Source organism: Cucumis sativus, chromosome 5 (genome assembly GCF_000004075.3).
Source record: "Cucumis sativus cultivar 9930 chromosome 5, Cucumber_9930_V3, whole genome shotgun sequence".
In the NCBI taxonomy this organism is placed as follows: Eukaryota; Viridiplantae; Streptophyta; class Magnoliopsida; order Cucurbitales; family Cucurbitaceae; genus Cucumis; species Cucumis sativus.
In genome coordinates this window covers 24503081-24521984 of record NC_026659.2, presented here as the reverse complement: position 1 = coordinate 24521984, position 18904 = coordinate 24503081, and the positions used below count along the sequence as shown (strand labels likewise).

Genomic DNA, 18904 nt, shown 5'->3' with positions numbered 1-18904 from the left:
TGTTTTCAATTAAATCACAAATTTAGTATTGGAACTTGAAATTGTTTAAAAGATTATAAATTAATTTCATCAGAAATAAATTAACAAATCTCTCATAAATTAAATTGATGGGAGAAGGAAATAGTTAATTAACATTGAGTTTCATTTAATAATCAAATACTTTCCTTTTCCTTTTCCTTTTCCTCTTCTAATTTTATCTTTTCTATTTCAATTTTCCTTTTCCGAAAACAATTTTAATATTTTTGGTGAGTGAAAATTAAGTTTTTCAATTCTAATAGTAATAATTGAGTCTATCTATCTATTTTAAAATTAAACACATTATATTATAAAAATTAAGTCGTTACTTAATAAAAGTTTGATATATATTATATTATATCATATTATATTATAAATATGATATATATTTATTTTAAGATTAACTAAGGACGGGTAATTATAAAAATGAATTAAGCTTAAAAATAGTTTTTAGAAAAGGAAAAAGCTAAAATAAGATATTATTTGTTATAAGTAATAGTAAATAAGGAAATCCAAATATAAAGAGGAAAAGGGAAATTAATTTCCTTAAATAAACTTAGAATCTCATTCTCTTCCTATTAGGAAACACTTTCTTACTTTTTACTTATAAATAACTTCCATCTTCTTTCACTCTCTCAAATCACTAAAACAAACAACATTAACAATCTTTCTTCCGATTTCTTTCATTCGACGCCGTTGGGACGAAAACAATGTTAACAATGGCGAATCAATTGAAAAGAAAGTCAGAACCATCTTTCAACTCTCAAATTTCAACGTAAGTTTAATCACTTTTCATGCATATATATATGTGTGGAATAGTTTAGTTGTTATTAATACATTTGTTAATTTTATTTTTTCTGATAATTTGTTTCTATGCAGAAGAACAAAAAAGATGTGCAGACCCTTTTCTTCATCCCTCATTGTATCACTCCCCAACGATCTATTAATCGAAGTTCTTGCAAAAGTCGCAGCTTCTTCCTACATTGACTTAGTCCAAGCCAAATTAGCCACCAAACTTTTCCTCCATGCATCAAACGACGGATACATATTCCAACACGTGTCTCTTGAGAACAAAAGCTTTAGGAATCTTCTATGGAACAACACACCTCAATCTCGGTCCTTCATGGAAACTCTCAACAACAATGAGAATCCAGAGAGTTTGTATCGAAAAGGGACGATGGAATTTTTCAGTCACGGTAAAGAAGCTTCAGGATTGAGTTATTTAAAACAATCGGCTCAAAAAGGGTACGTGGATGCATGTTATGTGTATGGTGTGGTTATGTACGCAGCCAATTTGAAAGAGGAAGGAGTTGAATATTTGAAGATGTGTGAGGCGAAATTAGGGAATAAGATGGCGGAATGTCGTCGGAGAGTTAAGGAGTTTGTTTGGTATTTTTGGATAAAGAATAGGATATCAATGTCGAAAGAAATTTGCAGTAATGTTAATTGTAAGGTTAATGAGAGAAGCAATGGTTGGGATTGGAAAGATGAAGACGATTATTATGGAGAACACACTTGTGAACAGTGTAAATGGAGCAATGAGGTTTTGAGATTTTGCAATATGTTGAGAAGAGGAGGGTATAGTAATTAAAATCATATTGTGAAGTTGAAGTTTATATATATATATATATATACATGTAAGCATTTTAAATTGTAATTAAATGAAAAGAATGGTTTTGTTTTAGCTATTGATAATCTTAATTAGAATGTTTAAATCATATTCTATATACTTAAATTTTTTATTAATGAAGTATATGTTTAATTTTACTTTTTTCCTTATATACTCTTTAATTTTGATATGAACAGAATGTTTATTCATCCATTTAAATATTTTCTTTAATTTTATTTTTCAATTATATACACATATATATATATATATATATTTCTTTTTCTTTAAATATCAACGTTTTAAACTTAGCTCGGTGCTTGAATCTCGCTCAAAGTTGGAATTTGCATGCTACGGATTCTCGTGGACTTGACCTTTAACCAATTTCTCTCTAGTCTAGTCTTGATTGTTCTCTAATTGACTTGCATAAAATATTTTTGCACTAATGTAGTGTCGATTCTATTGTGCGCTACCATGCTTCAATAAAAAGTGTACGATTCAGCTACAAAGAAAATTAGAAAGGTTAAGTCTCTCTTGTTACAAGTAATGGAGGTTGATGGCTATCTCATTTTCATTTTAAAAGTGAAGATTTTAAACACTGCTTCTATTCCTAAGTTTTCATATTTCGTAACTCACTTCAAAAGTAGTTTCAAAAACTAAAACCCGTTTTTACTTTTAAAATTTGACAATGATTCTACTTCACATAAATCTTTTGAATATGAAGTGTTATAAGCATAATTTTAAAAAACAAAATAGTTACCAAACAATCCAGAAACAATTCCATAAAACCTTTTCTTTATTTATTTCGATTAATTTTACTTACAAATAAGTTGAGTTTCATTTTCCCTTGATTAATTCATCATTCACTCAAATTAAACAATAAAACGAGGACGTTGAACTCTCAAATTTCAAGGGAATTTTTTTTTTCATAATTATTACTGTTGTTATTATACCCAAATAATACTTTTTTGTTTGTTTGTTTATTGAGATTTTAAAATATGCAATTTTCAATTCTTAATTTTCGGTTTGTTTCAGTCTTTTCTTTTTTGGGAAGTGGGTTAAGGAAGTAAATTAATGAGGTGTTTTTAAAATCGTTGTTGATGTGAAAAATTATTTGAAATAAATCCAAAAGGTTTCAATATATATCTGTTTAGTTAATTCATTCCAAAATTCTTAATTTATTTATATAAAGAGAAACAAAAAAGATATGCAACCCCTTTTTCTTCATATACCAAATGATTGATTTATTAACCGAAGTTCTTCCCAAAGTTGAAAGCCAAATTAGCTACCAAACATTTGCCGATACATATTTTGAAACGTTCACTCGAAAACTTCGGTAATCTTCTGGGGAACAATAGCCCCAAATCTTGAGTTTATATTGAAAAGAAATGTTGGAATGTTTCCCTCAATGTGGAGAAGCCTGGATTGACTTATTTAAAACTATTGGCTCAAAAAGGTGTATATTTGTGTTGAAAGATGAAGGACTTGAATTTTTGAAGTGTGTGAAGTTTATCTATAAGTCTAATGTTTGTCATCCCACAATAGGAATGAAAAAAAGCCACCCCTATTTCAACGCAATTAGATTCAAAATTAGTCTACAAACTTACAAAAGTTCAAGGAAAGAGTAAAAGATTAGAAAAGGGGAAAACAAAAAGGCCTCCTATTTCAAGATTAACATGTCCAAAGAAAGAAATATACACCAAATAGATTTACCTGACTAACAGCCTTAATTTGGATGCAAAAACAACACAGCTCTCCCACCTGAAAACACAGAGAGAGATCTTGAAAAGCTCAAGAAGCAGTGTTATTTGAAACAGAACAGTAGGCTCAATAACAACAAAAGTGCTCTCCCTTTTGAAGATCATGATGCTCAAATTCAAAAATATAAGAACATTGTTAACTTACATCTTTGCAATCCTATAGAACAGATTTGGTTTCGGCTGCAACATTGCCTCTGTATATGTCCATCAGATTTGGGATTTCATCCAAATGCTTAACTACGTATTTCTCCATAAATTCTTTCTCCCCTCGTAGTAAAATAACCCGAGCAATCTTTGTGTTCTTAAGAAGATTTTTTACCTTCAAAACCTCAAGAACTTTGTACCTCGGATAGAGCCGCTTGTCGAGTGAAGTGTTGAAGAACATAGGGTAAGTAATTAGAGTTTCTCTATCCAACTTTGCAGTGTTGAAACAGAAATCTGCAACATTCCTCAATTTCTCCTCTGAACAAGTTAAATAATATGGATATTTCTTAAATGCTGAAAAAATCTCATTCTCAGACCATCCTAAACTCTTCAAAACATTTATTTTCTTCTTCCAAGTTGATTCGTTCATTGAAAGCCTTACAAAAAGTGCATAAATAAACATGGGAGCCTTTGGTTCAATGCCTGATTCTTTAACCGTTTTCACTGCAAGAATCATTCTATCAGCCTTTTGCATAGAAGTTCTAGGGTTCAATGCAATCATTTTCGCTATATTCCTAGAAGGTACTCCTTCACTGGCCAAAATATCAGAGATAGATTTAAAATTACCCTTCAAATTATAAATTAGTAGGCTTGGAAAACGAGAAATAGCAGCAATTACTTGTTCATCCGATTCAAGCATTTCCTTTATGACAAAAAAAGATGGTTTCAACTGAGAATCTAAGCTGCTGCCAAGAACCCATGGGGTTGATAGAAGTAACTTATGAAGTAAAGGACCGACGAACCCGATTTCCTGAAGGAACTCAAATTTAGGCTTCAGATTGTTGGATACTTTGGATTGAAGGATCGAAGGTCGCCTCGAGATCAATTTGGCGATCTGTGGATACTGGAATCCATGAGATTTCAAGAAACCGATAATGGCTTCGTACTGGTGGATGTGTTTTTCATCGAATTGGAGCTTTCGACCGCCGGAGGTAGGAGATCCTGAAGAAAGGCCGCATGAATTAGTGAGGAACTGGATGGTAGAAAAAGAGGGTGAAGGCAACGTAGAAGTAGAAATGGTATTAAGAAAACGTTTATGGATGAAATGTAGAAGAGATGTGGAGGAAAATTTGGACATATTGTGATTTGGAACGAAGAAAATGAAGAAAATGAAGAAAATGAAGGGTGGGTTTTGGTTAGGGTTTTGAGCTCAACGAAGCGAAGATCCCCACAGAGAGCAGAAAAGCCACTGGGTCTGTTTGGCCCATCGCCCAACTCTTCCTTGGGAAATTGCCAAAAATGAGATTATTTCGATGGGTAGTGAGAGTTTTGAGATGGGATTTTAAAAAAGAAGACTTTTAGGACAAATGAGCTGTGAAAAGTCTATATTACCCTTTAATTTAAAAAACCCTAAAAATTAACTTTGTGTCATTTTCTCCTTTTCCTTCTCCCTCACGTTCTCTTCTTGCGGCTTTCTCCTTCTCCCTCACTTTCTCTTCTACTAAGACAAAGGGCAGCCCGACTTCAACTCTTCTCCTTTCTCAGTTGCTGTCGCATCTCATTTACCGTTGTCAACCGTTCAGGCATCCATTGGTGGTCAGTTTGTACGCGTCGTGCAAGATTCTCCATCGAAGATGCGGCATGCAAGATTCTCCTTTCTCAGTCTTTTTTTTTATAACCACGCACTTTCTGTTTAGGGATTGTTTTGATCGGATTGCTTTTGTTGTTGTGCATTTTCATTGAATGGTTGAAGGCACGTATCTCGTACACATCTCGTACCTATCTCGTACACATCTCGTACCTATCTCGTACACATCTCGCACCTATCTCGTACACATCTCGCACCTATCTCGTACACATCTCGCACCTATCTTGCACATTTCAAAACTTTTACTATTATTTTCAAAATCAAATTGTTACCCCTCCTCGTCGGAATCCAATTTTCGCAGCAAGATCACGAGTACCAAGTCATGTTCCACAATGAAATCACCGGAACTACCATTGTTTTTGTAGTTTTGTGAATGAAAAATGAGAAAGGAAGAAAAAGGAAATCAAAGGTTTTGTGAAAATGAGGAAAAATGGAATACGGATAGAGAGAGATAGAAAAATGAAATATTCTTTTTGGAAGTGAGAAAATGGAGGAAGAAGGAGAAGGAATTCCATAAATTGTTTTTTAGGTTTTTTTTATAACTAAAGGGTAATATAGACTTTTCCTAGTTAATTTGTCCTAAATGTCATCTTTTTTAAAATCCATCCTAAAACTCTTTAAACCCTTAAAAATTATCCTATTTTTGTTAATTTCCCCTCTTCCTTTTGTGTATTCTGTTGTTCTCTCAATTCTTTCACATTTCTCGTCGTCACACTTAGTCACCTAGGCTTCACCTAAACCACACCCAAACAAAAAAAAAAAAAAAAAATCTATTAATAATAACCAAAATTGAAATTGACCCGGAATAATAATGCAACATAGTTTATCATGAGTAGAATTTGACAAATTTTGCTATATTTGCAAAATTTTTAAAATGTTGCTATAATGTTAATTGTTTTGAATCTAATTGCTAAATTTGCAACTATCCTTAATAATAAATTAAACTTTTATCTAAAGTGTGAAAAAGAAATTGTATTCTCTTCCCTTGATAACTTTCTTGAGCCATTTTAGGATTACCAATGAGACTTTTATCGACTATAGTATGCAACATGAGAACTTGGCTTTAGAACCTCTAAACAGTCTCTCGTTACGCTGTGTAAACTATAAGGAATAATTACACTTATTGCTATGCTTTTCTTCCTGTGTATCTTGTTCTTTAGATTCTGACATTATATTGGGATTTTTACAAAAATAGTAAAAAAAAAAAAAAAATTATGATAATAAAATTCATGTCACTACATTTTCTAAATTTTAAAAGTAAAATTTAAGAGTCAATAACAATAGTCATTTAATTGGTGTCTAATAGTCCTATGATATCACTAATTTTACCGATATGCAAAAAATATATATATATCATAAGTTATCTTTTTAAAAATGTTTTTGTCTAATTTGGTTTTCCCTTTAACAAGAAATGTCACCATGTGCAAGAATGGCTGGTTTTAACTATTGATCATCTTAGAATGTTTAAATCATATTCTACTTTTAAATTAATGAATATATATACATATATGTTTAATTTACTTTTTTCCTTAAAAAAGAAAAGGGTAAGGAAGGATGAAATAAGAACTCACATTTTACTCAAATTTTGTTAATAAAAAAGGAAAAGTGAAATTAGTTTTTATTAATTAGGATTTATTTGTTTGTTTGTTTTCCCTTTTCAAATAACTATATGTAATATAGGTTAAATAATATAATTAAGGTAAAATTTAAAATGTATGAAGAAAAGTGGTGATTATAAAATTAAACTAAGAATCAATTACATATTTGGTTATAATCATTTCAATTTTCCCTTTTAGTTAATTTATTTATATTTGTTTTCTCTCCATTTTTCAATTATGTTTTTTCTATCGTTCTTTCTTGTTACATGTAATCAATGTTGTTGATCTTGTTTGATGACCATCTACACCCTTTTGATCGTTAATTAAACTTTTAATTTTGCAAATGATTGTTTTAACCATTGGTTTAATTCAAAAGTTTCCATATTTCCAATTTTCAAAACTAAACTTAAAAATTGTTTTAGAAAAAGGAAACTTATCTAATTTTAAACCTTTTCTTTATTTGGTCCTCTCTAGAAACTTGCTGCAACAAATGAAAATCTTGAGAGTTTATATCAAAAGAAAGTTGGAATTTTTCCCTCACTGTGAAGAAACCTGGATTGGCTTATTTAAAATTTTGGCAGCCAATTTGAAAGATGGAAGGGCTTGGATTTTTTAAGATTTGTGAGGTGAAATTAAGAAATTATATGGCAGAATGTGGCCGGAGAGTTAGGTAGTTTGGTTGGTATTTTTGGGTTAGGAATAAGATTTCGAGGTCAGAAAAAGGATTACGGTGGTCGGAAGTGCTGTAAACATATTAATTGTTGGGATTGGAACGATGAAGAGGATAATTACAGGGAGAGAACACATAAATGGAAGAATGAGGTTTTGAGATTTTGTAGTATGTTGAGAGCGGGAGGGTATAGTTGAAAGTGTGTGAAGTTTATCTATAACTCTAATGTCTGTCATCTCACAATAGGAATGAAAAAAAGCTACCCCTATTTCAAGATCATTAGATTCAAAATTAGTCTACAAACTTACAAAAGTTGAAGCAGAAAGGCCTCCAATTTCAAGTTTAACATGTCTATGAACAAATATACATCAAATAGATTTACGTACCTAACTGCCTTGATTTGGATGCAAAAACAACACAACTCTCCACCTGAAAACACACAGAGAGAGAGAGAGAGAGAGATTTTGAAAAGCTCAAGAGGTAGTGTTGTTTGAAACAGAACAGTAGGCTCAATAACAACAAAAATGCTCTCCCCTTTTGAAGATCATGATGCTCAAATTTAAACTATAAGAACATTGTTAACTTACAACTTTCCAATCCTATACAACACTTTTGGTTTCGGCTGCGACATTGCCACGGTATATGTCCATCAGATTTGGGATTTCATCCAAATGCTTAACTACATATTTCTCCACAAATTCTCTCTCCCCTCGTAAAAGCACCGGACCAATCTTTTTTATTTTAAGAAGATTTTTCACCTTCAAAACCTCAAGAACTTTGTACCTCGGTTGGAGCCGCTTCTCGATTGAAGACTTGAAGAACTCAGGGTAAGTAATTAGAGTTACTGGATCCAACTTTGCAGCGTTCAAACAAAAATCTGCAACATCCCTCAATTTCTCCTCTGAGCATGTTAAATAAAATGGATATCTCTTAAATGCTGAAAAAATCTCCTTCTCAGACCATCCTAAACTCTTCATAACATTTATTTTCTTCTTCCAAGTTGAATCATTCATTGAAAGCCTTACAAAAAGTGCATAAATAAACATGCGAGCCTTTGGTTCAATGCCTAATTCTTTAACCGTTTTCACTGCATCAATCATTCTATCAGCCTTTTGCATAAAAGTTCTAGGGTTCAATGCAATCATCTTCTTTATATTCCTAGAAGGTACTCCTTCACTGGCCAAAATATCAGAGCTAGATTTAAAATTACCCCGCCAATCACTAATTAGAAGGCTTGGAAAACGATAAATAACAGCAGCAGTTACTTGTTCATCCGATTCAAGAATTTCCTTAATGAAAAAAAATGATGGTTTCAACTGGGAATCTAAGCTTTTGCTAAGCACCCATGGGGTTGATAAAATTAACTTATGAAGTAAAGGACCGACGAACCCGATTTCCTGAAGGAACTCAAATTTAGGCTTCAGATTGGTGGATACTCTGGATTGAAGGATCGAAGGTCGCCTCGAGATCAAATTGGAGATCTGTGGATACTCGAATCCATGAGATTTGAAGAAACCGATGATGGCTCCGTACTGGTGGATGTGTTTTTCATCGAAATGGAGCTTTCGACCGGCGGAGGTAGGAGATCCAGAAGAAAGGCCGCATGAATTAGTGAGGAATTGGATGGTAGAAAGAGAGGGTGAAGGCAATGTAGAAGTAGAAATGGTATTGAGAAAACGTTTATGGATGAAATGTAGAAGAAGTGTGGAGGAAATTTTGGACATATTGGGGTTTGGAATGAAGAAAAGGAAGAAAGGGTTTTGGTTAGGGTTTTGAGCTCAACGAAGCGAACATCTATCCCCAATTGGGGTTGTTTGGCCCATCGCCTAAAATCGCACCCTTTATTTTAAAATGTTTTTTAAATTATTATTATAGTTTTTGAAAGATAAGTCAAATAAATTAAATATTAAAATGAAATTTTGTTTATAATTTTTGTATTAAAAAATATTATTTAATCTAAGTAGTTAATAAATTTTGTTTTGAGCGAATAAATATAAATTTTATTTTTAATATATATGTAAAAAGAAAAAGAAAAATTTTGTTTATTTACCTAATTAAAAATAAAAGAATATTATATTTTGGCTTAAATAATAAAAATAAAGGAATATATTAGAACTTTTCTTTTATCTTTTGTTAAAAGATGAATTTATATTTTTCGTGCGAAGAAAAGACGAATTTCCTTCCTTGAGTAAAACTTAAGAAAATAAAATTTAAAAGCTTAAAAAGTTGAATTTTGATATGGAATTTTGAAGTTCGTATATTATTTTATTATTTATATAGATACATAATTTTATTTCAATAATTACTTTCAAATAATGGAGGAATGGTTATGGATATTAGATATTTTTTAATTATCCCTATTAGGAAATGCATTATTTATTTTACTTACAAATAACTTTCATCGTTTAATTCTAAAATTAATATCATTGTTTAGAAAAATGACAAATACATCTAAATTTATATAACGTAAGAATATAAACAAATGGCAAAAGTAGGGTAAAGTAGAAAATATTAACTGAGAGAGACCGACTAATAAAATTACAAATTTAAAGGTTTACTTTGAATAAATGATAAAATTTTATTTTAATTGTTAATACGAAAAATTGCCTTAAATGTTCATACTCTAAAAAAAATTCACCTAGTTCTCCATCCTCAAATCCCAATATTTCCTCTCAAACTTCATGTTCTTCATTTCCACGTCCATCTCAATAAAATAAATTGGCAAATGACAGATTTCTCGCAAAACAAGCAGCCCACGACGTCATTCACAAAACATCCACAACACAATAGTATCCTATCGACGTCTACTCAATTGTAAATTGGGAGTAGTCTGAAAGCAAATCCAATATCGATTTTATGGTACTCTTTGCACCATGTAGATGTACTCGTCAATAGAAAAATGTTCATATATACCTATATATTGTTTTCTCTACCAATATTTTCAAAAACCAAGTTTTTGCACCATTGAGTATAACAAAAGTGTTTCTAACTAAACATAATATAAATAACAAACCTTTTAAATGGTATAAAAAATGCTAATTTATCCATTTAAATATTTTTTTGAACTCTTTTATTTTTGCAAAAATATCATAGGGTATGGATACGTGACATTGCTTTTGTGAATATCGTTGGCGCTTGAATGTCACCGAAGTTAGGGTTTGCCACAGGTTCTTGTAGGCTTGACCTTCCTAGCGAGTCTTGTCTTGATTATTCTCTTCTTGACTTGTGAAACAGATTCTCACACGATGCGGTACCAATCCTATTGCATTAGGATATTTAAGTTAGTATAGGAAGTCTTCATTCACCTACAAAGAAAATAAGTAAGATCAAACTTATCTTGTTGTTACATGTAATATTATGGTATGGCAATACTATATTCAATTACGTGAATTGAACTTACGCTAATAGACGAAACTCCCTACCCTAATCTAAAGTTAAGAATAAGTTCAATCGAACCATTCAAATATATATAGAGTGGCGAATCCAGATCCCAAAATTTTATTGACATGTGACAAGCACAGTTACCACTAAGCTACCTACAAATATTAAACCTTAATTAGTTTTATTTATACATATTACATAAAGACACTAAAGTTGAAGACTCGAGTCCTTGAATTTACCAAAAGAAAAAAAAACAATAAAAAGAATAAAAAGAAAGAAAAAATAACCGGGAAACATTTTCACAACCATCAAACTATTTACAAAATATAATAAAAAAAGAACTCGAACGGAGGTGGGAAAGTTTAACGAATATTGCCTATGATGATCCTTATAATTAAGCTTTAGTGGTTTGAAATTTTCAAACCGTTTAAATAAAAATGAATTTCATGACAATGTTTGTCATTTACCCAAGATATGAAAATCTATTTGGAATAGCAAAAGAATAAGAGTCCAACTCAGAATATTCAAAAAGTCTAATGTCTCTCATCTCATCTCATAGTATGAATGAACAAAATCACCTCTATTTCAATATCATTTGATTCTAAATTAGTCTACAAACTTACAAATGTTCAAGCAAAGAGTAAAAGATTAGGAAAGGGAAAAACAAAAAGGCCTCCAATTTCAAGATTAACACGTCTATGAAGAAATGTACACCAAATAGATTTACCTGTCTTAATTTGGATGGAAAGACAACACAACTCTCCCACCTGAAAAGGCTCAAGAAGCAATGTTAGCTGAAACAGAAGGCTCAATAACCACAAAAATTCTCTCCCCCTTTGAAGATCATGATGCTCAAATCTAAACTTCAAGCTTTCCAATCCTATACAACAGATTTGGTTTCGGCTGCAGCATTGCCACGGTATATGTCCATCAGATTTGGGATTTCATCCAAATGCTTAACTACATATTTCTCCACAAAATATCCTTCCCCTTTCACAAATGCCGAAGCAATCTTTTTGATTTTAAGAAGATTTTTCACCTTCAAAACCTCAAGAACTTTGTACCTCGGTTGGAGCCGCTTCTCGACTGAATACTTGAATAACACAGGGTAAGATATTAGAGTTCCTGGATCTAACATTGCAGTGTTGGAACAGAAATCTGCAACGTCCCTCATTTTCTCCTCTGAACATGTGAAGTAAGGTGGAAATTTCTTAAATGCTGTAAAAATCTCATTCTCAGACCATCCTAAACTCTTCATAACATTTATTTTCTTCTTCCAAGTTGAATCATTCATTGAAAGCACTGCTCTAACTGCATGAAGAAACATACCATCCTTTGGTTCAACCCCTGATTCTTTAACTGTTTCCACTGCATGAATCATTAAATCAACCTTTCGCAAAATAGTTCTAGGGTTCAATTCAATCAATTTCACGATATTCCTAGAAGGTACTCCCTCACTAACCAAAACATCAATGTTAGATCGCATAGTACCCTTGGAAGTATAAGTTAGAAGCCACGTACAACGAAAAATAGCAGCAGTTACCTTTTCATCCGATACAAGCATTTCCTTTATGATACGAAATGATGGTTTCAACTGAGAATCTAAGCTCCTGTGAAGAACCGAAGGGTTTGACAGAATTAGCTTAGGAAGTAAAGGACCGACGAACCCGATTTCCTGAAGGATCTCAAATTTAGGTTTCAGAGTGGCGACTCTGGATTGAAGGATCGAAGGTTGCCTGGAAACCAACTTGGCGATCTGTGGATTCTCGAACCCATGTGATTTCAAGAAACCGATAATGGCTCCGTACTGCTGGATGTCTATTTCATGGAATTGGAGCTTTGGACCGTTGGGAGTAGGAGATCCTGAATAAAGGGCAGATGGATTTTTGAGGAATTGAACGGTAGAAATAGAGGGGAAGGCAATGTAGAAGTAGAAATGGTGGTGAGAAAACGTTTATGGATGAAATGTAGAAGAAATGTGGAGGAAATTTTGGACATTTTGGGAATTGGATTGAAGAAATTGAAGGGTTAGGGTTAGGGTTAGGGCTTTGGAGCTCCACGAACATCCCATTCCCCACCCTATAGAGATGAATGAATCTTTTGAAGTTTGTTTATTATTTATTATTTGTTATTTAGTTAAATAATCATTTTTAATTTTACTTTCAAATAATAAAGAAATTGTTATGGAGAATTAAAAAAATCTAATGAAGTAGAAAAAATACATTATTCATTTTACTTACACATAACTTCCATATTCTCGAGTTAATTCTAAAAGTAATATCACAACGACGAAAACATGGTCGATAGTAAATTTATTCAAAAAAATAGTGTGAGAATAAAACAAATGACAAAAATATGGCAAAGTAATCACAATTGGGCATTTCTAATCCACTCTCGATCATTAGAAATCTAACATTGTTTATTTGTGTCGAAGAAAAATTCTTTATACGAGAAGACCAAGCTACGCGATATAGCTATGTTTTAAACGTTAATTCTTTATGCGATTTGAGAAGACTAAGTTATGCGATAACTATATGTTTCAAATGCTATGCAAATGAAAATTTGAGAGTTTTTCGTGTTTTAGTTTTCAACTATGTAATATTTATAATGACTATGCGATAGCATGAGTTATGTGAGATAGCTACAAGAAATATTAGAACATCTCATCGCATATGTTGACATCGTAGGAGAGATTGTCAAACATGATAAGATCTATTAATGTTATGATTTTTATTACATATTTAAAAGAATCAAACGTTTATTACTGTATTTAATAAGTAAACATACATGATCTCTCCATAAATAAAAATGTTACAAAATTAATTTTCAACGGTCTATTGATTCTCTCACACTATATATACACTTTCTTCATTCTTTCATTATACGCGCGCAATTTTCATAAGCAAGAAAACTCTCTCTAAAAATTCTTCTTTTGAGTTTACTGAGCAATTGTAAGTGTTTATCTGAGTGCTGAGATTTCAATTGATTTATGTGCAAAATCAATTGAAGAATAAATGTTGTTTTATCCTGTGAACGATGGGGCAATAATTTTGTTTGGACAAAGAAGCAAACGTCTTAAAGAAAACGTGATCTGCGACTCAGCCATTACTTAACTATTCTTTGTTTTTCAGCTTTGTTTTTTGACCACTAGACGTTTTGTCCACTTGGCGAGATAATCAGTACCCGACTTGACTAGGCGAAAAACGATACCTTAAGTGAGATACAGAGCAAAGTGCAACAACAATTTCAGAATTTAATAATTTTGGTTGAAGATTTTAACATCGTTTTTTTTTTTAATTTTAAAAACAATCATATTATTACTTTTTATTGGTTGAATCTCAACCCTTATTTCTATTTTCAAATAACATGAATTGCCCACCTTTAATAATTTGAAAATCAAAATTAGTTTTCTTATTAGATCTTAATTTAATTTTTAAGAGCAGAGGCCTTTGGTGTCCCCTCCAGTCAAGAATTGGGGCCTCACAATCACTAGCCAATATGCTTTTCTCTCATGCCTTTCTTCGTTCATGGTTCGATATTCTGGTGTCCTAGGCGTAGAGGAACCACACCAATCCATCCCGAACTTGGTGGTTAAACTCATAGTCAATCTCTTCAATGGTTTGTTTTTACTCATTCTCTTTTGTATATCCTTAATCTCTTGATCATATATTTGAAATAATTACTATTTTGAAATATCTCTTTTGTATATCCTTAAAGTTTCAATTGTTTTCAATTTTTTAGTCCCTTTTCCAGTCACCCCTGTAACTCTTAATCGATCAATGCATCTTGCATTCATCATGGTCTTCTTCTTTCTCATCCCTTTTAATCATAAAAAAAAAATGGTTTAAAAAGAAATTACTCCTCTCTTTTTTTCCAAACAAAATAGGCTAAGATATTGTGTTCTTTACATAAAATGTCCCAAAACCAAGTCTACATTTTATTAAATAAATATTATAAATGATTTTGAGAACAAATCCGCCAAAAATCTCTCCAAGAGACAAAGAAGATGCAACTTTTGTATTTTTGTTCTTTCCCGTGAAGATTTTCGTTCTTCAACCCCAAGTGCTTGAAATTACGAGTTGTAAACTTGAAGATCAAAGATGTAAGTTGGAAAATGAAGATGAGTATTTGCATGCTTCAAACGGGACTATAATTTGTTTTTATTCTTCTTCTTAAAAAAACACGATGAAGTTGAACATGAGATTATTACTCCAAATGTAAATGCACGATGAAGTTAAAAATTAGAATAACAATTTTTAAGTTGCAAAAATAGCAAAATTATTTTTAAAAAATTACAAAAAGAAAGAAAAATAAGAATTTACAAAAACCCAAAATCAGTTTCATAAATGTTCAAACATCATTATACTTACACCCTTATCCTTCAAAGTGGGAGTGGTTCCATCTCCTTTGTAGACCATTGAAGTGATTTTCTTTCCTCCTTCCTCATTTTCCATTTGTCTTTACGCATTAGGGTTTGCCTGTTTCTGTTCCATCTTCAATCTTCAAGTGAAAACAAGCATTGAAAGGATTTTTTTTAGAAGAAGATCATGGCTGAGTGCAAGATGTAGTGATTCACCCAGAGCTTCAAGGATGTGACTAGAAAAGGGACTAATAAACAATCTGAAAAAACAAAATATTTTAAGTAGTTCTGAAGAGTATTCTCTCATCTCACAGTATGAATGAACAAAACCACCTTTATTTCAACATCATGGGATTCAAAATTATTCTACAAACTTACACAAGTAGAAGATTAGGAAGGGAGAAACAAAAAGGCCACCAATTTCAAGATTAACATGTCTATGAAGAATTATACAGCAGAATTTAAACTATAAGAACATATATAGATAACTTACAACTTTCCAATCCTATAGAACAGATTTGGTTTCGGCTGCAACATTGCCTCTGTATATGTCCATCAGATTTGGGATTTCATCCAAATGCTTAACTACATATTTCTCCACAAATCTTCTCTCCCCTTCGACAAAAAACGGAGCAATCTTTTTGTTTTTAAGAAGATTTTTCAACTTCAAAACCTCAAGAACTCTGTACCTCGGTTGGAGCCGCTTCTCGACTGAAAAAGTGAAGAAGTTAGGGTAAGTAATTAGAGTTCCTGGATCTAACTTGGCAGTGTTGGAACAGAAATCTGCAACATCCCTCAATTTCTCCTCTGAACAATTTAAATAAGGTGGATATTTCTTATATGCTGTAAAAATCTCATCCTCAGACCATCCTAAACTCTTCATAACATTTATTTTCTTCTTCCAATTTGAATCACTCATTGAAAGCCTTACAACAACTGCATAAATAAACATGCCAGACTTTGGTTCGATGCCTAATTCTTTCGCCGTTTTCACTGCATGAATCATTCTATCAACCTTTTGCATAATAGTTCTAGGGTCCAATGCAATCAACTTTGCTATATTCCTTGAAGGTACTCCTTCACTGGCCAAAACATCAACATTAGGTTTTATAACACGCTCAAAATCATAAGTCAGAAGCCACGAAGAACTACAAATAGCAGCAATTACTCGTTCATCCGATTCAAGAATTTCCTTCAAGAAAACAAGTGATGGTTTCAAATGAGAATGTAAGCTCCTGAGAAGGAGCGGTGGGTTTGCTAAAATTATCTTAGGAAGTAAAGGACCGACGAACCCGATTTCCTGGAGGAACTCAAATTTAGGCTTGAGATTGGTGGATACTCTGGATCCAAGGATGTTAGGTCGCCTCGAGACCAAATTGGCGATCTGTAGATTATCGAATCCATGCGATTTCAAGAAACCGATAACGGATTCGTACTGCTGGATGCTTTTATCATCGAATTGGAGCATTCGACCGTTGGAAGAAGGAGATCCTGAAGAAAGGCCACATGAATTAGTGAGAAATTGGATGGTAGAAACAGAGCGTAAAGGCAATGTAGAAGTAGAAATGGTATTGAGAAAACGCTTGTGGATGAAATGAAGAAGAAATGTGGAGGAAATTTTGAACATATTGGGGGTTAGAATGAAGAAAATGAAGGAAGGGTTTTGGTTAGGGTTTTGAGCTCCGCGAACATCCCCACCGCACCCCGCCGAGACGAAACCGGAAAACCAATTATGAACGATTTCAAAGAATAGAGGAATTGTTAAGGATTTTTCTAATTAACTTATTTTCTTTTTACTTATTCCTATTAGGAAATGCGGGATTTTTTTTAAAAATAATGTGTTTGGTAAAAGTATTTACAATAGTTGGGAAAATATTTTCAAAAATAGGTTACTGAAGTCGTGTACGGGGTACACGATTTCTACAAATCAAAATGGTGTCGTGGACCGGGCTTACGATATCCGAGTGGAGTCGTGGACTCGGCCCACGTTTTCTGACTGGAGTCGTGTACCCTACAAATCAAAATGGTGTCGTGGACCGGGCTTACGATATCCGAGTGGAGTCGTGGACCCGACCCACGTTTTCTGACTGGAGTCGTGTACCCGGTACATGACTCCCGTACAGCTGGCACATTTTGCCGCGTATGGTGGAAGTCGTGTACCGTACACGACTTCCGTACAACGAGTCAACAGTCCAGTCAACCGTAGGGGTGTGGACACGTGTCGCGCATGCAGGAAGTCGTGTACGGGGTCGAAGGATCGAAGGTTGCCTGGAGACCAAATTGGCGATCTGTGGATTCTCGAATCCATGTGATTTCAAGAAACGGATAATGGCTTCGTACTTGTGGATGTTTGGTTCATCGAATTGGAGCTTTCGTCTTGCGGAAGTAGGAGATCCAGAAGAAAGGCCGCATGAATTAGTGAGGAATTGGATGGTAGAAAGAGAGGGTGAAGGCGATGTAGAAGTAGAAATGGTATTGAGAAAACGTTTATGGATGACATTATGGGGTTCGAATGAAGAAAATGAAGAAAATGAAGAAAGGGTTTAGGTTAGGGTTTTGAGGTCCACGATGACGAAGCGAACATCCCCACCCCTCCCTGGGGAGACGAAACGTGAAAACCAATTATGAATGATTTAATTATCAAAATATAGCAAAGTAGAAAATAAGACCGTCAAAATAATAATAATTTATGAGTTTTACTTTACAAAAATACCAAACTATGAGTTTTACTCTTAAAAAAATACCAAATTATGCATTTTATTTAGAAAAATACCAAATTATAAGTTTTTACTTTAAAAAAATATCAAATTATGAGTTTTATTTTAGAAAAATACTAAAAATTATTTTAAATAGTTAGAATAACGAAACGTAAAAATTAGACAAATAAATAAATGAAAAACTTCTCAAATGCCCCTATCCAACAAAGCATAAAGATTAGAAAAGTTGTCATTAATGAAAAGTTTTACACTGCAAAATTCAAAACCTATTTCAAGGTCCAAAAGACGTCGTTCATTTAAAATGAGTAATTGCACAATTGAGATACATTCAATCCAAGATATCGTTCATTTGAAATGGGTAATTGCATAATTGAAACAACCATAGCCAAAAGCTTCAAGTTGAAAAGGGGAGTATTGTTGATATTATAATAAAGATGAAACCATAAAATTATATCAAGAAAAAAATTTCTCTCTCACTATGTTTGTTCTGCTTCTCTCGAAGTCTTCTTTTTTTTGTCTCTAAGTCTTCTTTTTTTGTTTTCTATGATAAAACCTAATAGCAAAAGATTCAAATAATTGCAAAAATGTTATCGAAGCATAATTAAGTTCTAAAATTTAAATTCAAATTGTTATTAAAAGAAATGTTAAATTTTTTTTGAAATATATATATATATATTACTTAATAAATTTTTTAAAATATAACAAATTTGAAAATCAATATATATTTGCCATTACTACTAAGGGCCGTTGTTGGTAAATTTTGAATTTGTTTGCAAAATAGACTGTTTTAATAAAATAGTGACAATAAATTAATTTTTAATAAAAAATTAATTTTTTTAATAAGAAAACAATGAATTAGAGTGTAAAATTTAGAATATAAATTAAAATAACTGTCCATAATCTAATAATTCTTTTTAAAAAATAATTTGAAATATAAATGGTACGTATGATTTGTCATTGTTTTAGAGATTATATTAATTCAAAAATAATAATAATTCGTAATAT

General features: G+C 32.3%; 4 protein-coding genes across 8 annotated transcripts; all 4 read right to left on the bottom strand.

The window, feature by feature from the left end:
* Nucleotides 1-3148: 3148 nt before the first annotated feature.
* LOC101202822 (transcription termination factor MTERF9, chloroplastic) lies at nucleotides 3149-5491 on the bottom strand. Its single transcript, XM_031885802.1, has 2 exons — nucleotides 3527-5491; nucleotides 3149-3382 (listed from the first exon to the last, which is right to left on the bottom strand). Exon 1 carries the CDS (start codon nucleotides 4661-4663, stop codon nucleotides 3539-3541), a length of 1125 nt encoding a protein of 374 aa, XP_031741662.1. The 5' UTR covers nucleotides 4664-5491; the 3' UTR covers nucleotides 3149-3382; nucleotides 3527-3538.
* A 348-nt stretch (nucleotides 5492-5839) lies between these two features.
* Nucleotides 5840-9260, bottom strand: LOC101219264 (transcription termination factor MTEF1, chloroplastic-like). 2 transcript variants are annotated; one of them, XR_969599.2, is made up of 3 exons: nucleotides 8029-9260; nucleotides 7828-7870; nucleotides 5840-5907 (listed from the first exon to the last, which is right to left on the bottom strand). XR_969599.2 is itself a non-coding variant. In XM_011657232.2 (2 exons), exon 1 carries the CDS (start codon nucleotides 9163-9165, stop codon nucleotides 8041-8043), a length of 1125 nt encoding a protein of 374 aa, XP_011655534.2. In that variant the 5' UTR covers nucleotides 9166-9260; the 3' UTR covers nucleotides 7691-7870; nucleotides 8029-8040. The 2 variants fall into 2 exon arrangements, 1 of the variants encoding a protein (XP_011655534.2); XM_011657232.2 differs by lacking the exon at nucleotides 5840-5907 and having other exon boundaries at nucleotides 7691-7870.
* Nucleotides 9261-10272: 1012 nt separating this feature from the next.
* Nucleotides 10273-12919, bottom strand: LOC116404132. 2 transcript variants are annotated; one of them, XM_031886391.1, is made up of 2 exons: nucleotides 11550-12919; nucleotides 10273-10700 (listed from the first exon to the last, which is right to left on the bottom strand). In XM_031886391.1, the coding sequence occupies exon 1, from the start codon at nucleotides 12384-12386 to the stop codon at nucleotides 11703-11705; it is 684 nt and encodes a 227-aa protein (XP_031742251.1). In that variant the 5' UTR covers nucleotides 12387-12919; the 3' UTR covers nucleotides 10273-10700; nucleotides 11550-11702. The 2 variants fall into 2 exon arrangements, with proteins under 2 accessions (XP_031742251.1, XP_031742250.1); XM_031886390.1 differs by having other exon boundaries at nucleotides 10273-10746; nucleotides 11550-12918.
* Nucleotides 12920-15008: 2089 nt separating this feature from the next.
* Nucleotides 15009-16937, bottom strand: LOC101204518 (transcription termination factor MTERF5, chloroplastic-like). 3 transcript variants are annotated; one of them, XM_031886433.1, is made up of 2 exons: nucleotides 15674-16937; nucleotides 15009-15327 (listed from the first exon to the last, which is right to left on the bottom strand). In XM_031886433.1, exon 1 carries the CDS (start codon nucleotides 16807-16809, stop codon nucleotides 15688-15690), a length of 1122 nt encoding a protein of 373 aa, XP_031742293.1. In that variant the 5' UTR covers nucleotides 16810-16937; the 3' UTR covers nucleotides 15009-15327; nucleotides 15674-15687. The 3 variants fall into 3 exon arrangements, with proteins under 3 accessions (XP_031742293.1, XP_011655533.2, XP_004135534.3); XM_011657231.2 differs by having other exon boundaries at nucleotides 15009-15442; nucleotides 15676-16937; XM_004135486.3 differs by having other exon boundaries at nucleotides 15009-15322; nucleotides 15676-16936.
* Between the last annotated feature and the right edge of the window lie 1967 nt (nucleotides 16938-18904).

Bases quoted from the DNA above. Each gene is read 5' to 3' on its own strand.
- LOC101202822 (XM_031885802.1), bottom strand. From the start codon at position 4,663: ATGTCCAAATTTTCCTCCACATCTCTTCTACATTTCATCCATAAACGT.
- LOC101219264 (XM_011657232.2), bottom strand. From the start codon at position 9,165: ATGTCCAAAATTTCCTCCACACTTCTTCTACATTTCATCCATAAACGT.
- LOC116404132 (XM_031886391.1), bottom strand. From the start codon at position 12,386: ATGCTTGTATCGGATGAAAAGGTAACTGCTGCTATTTTTCGTTGTACG.
- LOC101204518 (XM_031886433.1), bottom strand. From the start codon at position 16,809: ATGTTCAAAATTTCCTCCACATTTCTTCTTCATTTCATCCACAAGCGT.